General features: G+C 50.8%; 1 protein-coding gene across 1 annotated transcript in view; it reads left to right on the top strand.

Annotated features, from left to right (window-relative positions):
* LOC109884593 (extracellular matrix protein FRAS1) overlaps window positions 1-2,500 on the top strand; it is a gene marked incomplete in the record, with an annotated part of 348,159 nt that overhangs the window by 173,268 nt on the left and 172,391 nt on the right. Inside the window, 1 exon segment of the mRNA XM_031829488.1 lies at window positions 735-869. Within this exon segment, the coding sequence (XP_031685348.1) occupies window positions 735-869 (135 nt within the window).

Genomic DNA, 2,500 nt, shown 5'->3' with positions numbered 1-2,500 from the left:
TGTAGGAGTTCAGCTCAACATGCTCGTACTTTAGGAAATCTATTTCCAAGTATTTCCACTCATTAATAGAGAGGCATACTGTATTTGAATGTGTACCAATGTAATGTTTTTGTCAAATACAAAATCTGTTTTGGCATCTTGTGTCAATTTGCAGAGAACAAATTATTTGAAATTATGTTCCGGCCCCCGACCATCCGTTCAAGAACAAATAGTCCCATGCCTGATTCTAGTTGAGATCCTTGGCATGTACGACATCAATGAACATGGACTATTTATGAGGGATGTGTTTAAGAGAATCATTGAATTTCTCTCTCTCTCTCCTCTGTCTATCCCCTTCCCCTCTCCTCCCTCCCCCTCCCCTCCTCCCTATCCTTCCCCTCTCCTCCCTCCCTCCCCCTCCCCTCCTCCCTCTCCTCCCTCCCCCTCCTCCCTCCCCCTCCCCTCCTCCCTATCCTTCCCCTCTCCTCCCTCCCTCCCCCTCCCCTCCTCCCTCTCCCCCCTCTCCTCCTCCTTCTCTCCTCCATCCCCCTCCCATCCTCCCTCTCCTTCCCCTCTCCTCCCTCCCCCTCCCCTCCTCCCTCTCCTCCCTCTCCATCCCCTTTCACCCTCCCCTCCTCCCTCTCCCCCTATCCTCCTCCTCCTCCCCCTCCCTCCCCTCCTCCCTCTCCTTCCCCTCTCCTCCCCCTCCCTCCCCTCCTTCCTCTCCTACCCATCTCCCCTCTCTCTCCCTGCAGCCTGCCAGTCGTCCTGTGCCACCTGTGAGAAAGACTATGAATGCTCTTCCTGTGGGGGGTCCTTGCTATTGAACAACAGGCAGTGCGTGGCCACCTGTGAGCCGGGGTCCTACAAGGACCACACACAGTGCCTGCGTGAGTACTTATATATGTATCTGTGTGTGTGTGGGGGGGGGGGGGGGGGGTTCAGTGAGTATATATCTTAGCATCACTACTGCATGATGCAATGTTATGGTCACTGTGGACAAAGGGTCAAAGTCAATGACCCTCGACCTGGTTCCCATGGGAACCTTCTTGGCCAGTTGTTTGGATTTAGTTGCTCCATTGTGTATGGAAATGTTTTATACAACAGCAGTTCTCAGTCCATTCATCAAAACTGGTAAAGCATGGGAATAGGGCAGTGAGAGTACAACACCAAACACCCAGACAGACAGACAGACAGACAGACAGACAGACAGACAGACAGACAGACGGACAGACAGACAGACAGACAGACAGACAGACAGACAGACAGACAGACAGACAGACAGACAGGCAGACAGACACTCAGATAGATAGACAGGCAGACAGACACTCAGAAAAGACAGACAGACAGACAATGAGACAGACAGACAGACACTCAAACAGACAGACAGACAGGCAGGCAGGCATGTAGGCATATGGACACTCAGACAGGCAGACAGACAGACAAACAGGCAGGCTGGAAGACAGACAGACAGGTGTCTGGTGGCACTAAGATATCTCGGTGCCATGAATAAAAATGGCCTCACTGAAGACAAGCTAATCATGACAGGGCTACTGCCCCAAACACCTTAATCCATTACCAAACAGAGGTATGTCAAGGGCAGACAGAGAGGGTGAGAAGGATATGGAGAGAGAGAGAGAGAGAGAGAGAGAGAGAGAGAGAGAGAACGAGGGAGTAATTACCAGTCTAACTGCAGACTGGACCTCTCCCAGTAATTACCAGACTGGACCTCTCCCAGTAATTACCAGTCCCTCCAGACTGGAACTCTCCCAGTAATTACCAGACTGGAACTCTCCCAGTAATTACCAGACTGGACCTCTCCCAGTAATTACCAGACTGGACTACTCCCAGTAATTACCAGACTGGACCACTCCCAGTAATTACCAGACTGGACCACTCCCAGTAATTACCAGACTGGACCACTCCCAGTAATTACCAGACTGGACCACTCCCAGTAATTACCAGTCTACCTCCAGACTGGACCTCTCCCAGTAATTACCAGACTGGACCACTCCCAGTAATTACCAGTCTACCTCCAGACTGGACCTCTCCCAGTAATTACCAGACTGGACCACTCCCAGTAATTACCAGACTGGACCACTCCCAGTAATTACCAATACGGGTCACTCCCAGTAAATTAACCGACTGGCCCACTCCCAGTAATTAACCAACCAGTCATACCCCTCCAGACTGACCTCTCCCATAATTACCCAAGATGGACCACTCCCAGTAATACAAGAAGGACGTACACTCCCATTAATTTACCAGACTGGACCTCTCCCCAGTAATTACCAGACTGGACCACCATATCCCATTTACCAGACTGAGAGAGAGAGAAAGAGAGAGAGAGAAGAGAGAGAGAAGAGAGAGAGAGAGAGAGAGAGAGAGAGAGAGAGAGAGAGAGAGAGAGAGAGAGAGAGAGAGAGAGGAGATAGAGAGGAGAGAGAAGAGAGAGAGAATGATAAGAGGAGAAGAGAGAGAGAAGAGAGAGAGAGAGAGAGAGAGAGAGGAGAGAGAGAGA

This window comes from Oncorhynchus kisutch, linkage group LG8 (genome assembly GCF_002021735.2).
Source record: "Oncorhynchus kisutch isolate 150728-3 linkage group LG8, Okis_V2, whole genome shotgun sequence".
Classification (NCBI taxonomy): Eukaryota; Metazoa; Chordata; class Actinopteri; order Salmoniformes; family Salmonidae; genus Oncorhynchus; species Oncorhynchus kisutch.
The sequence above is the reverse complement of the archived record's forward strand: the minus strand, read 5'-3'. Positions and strand labels throughout refer to the sequence as shown.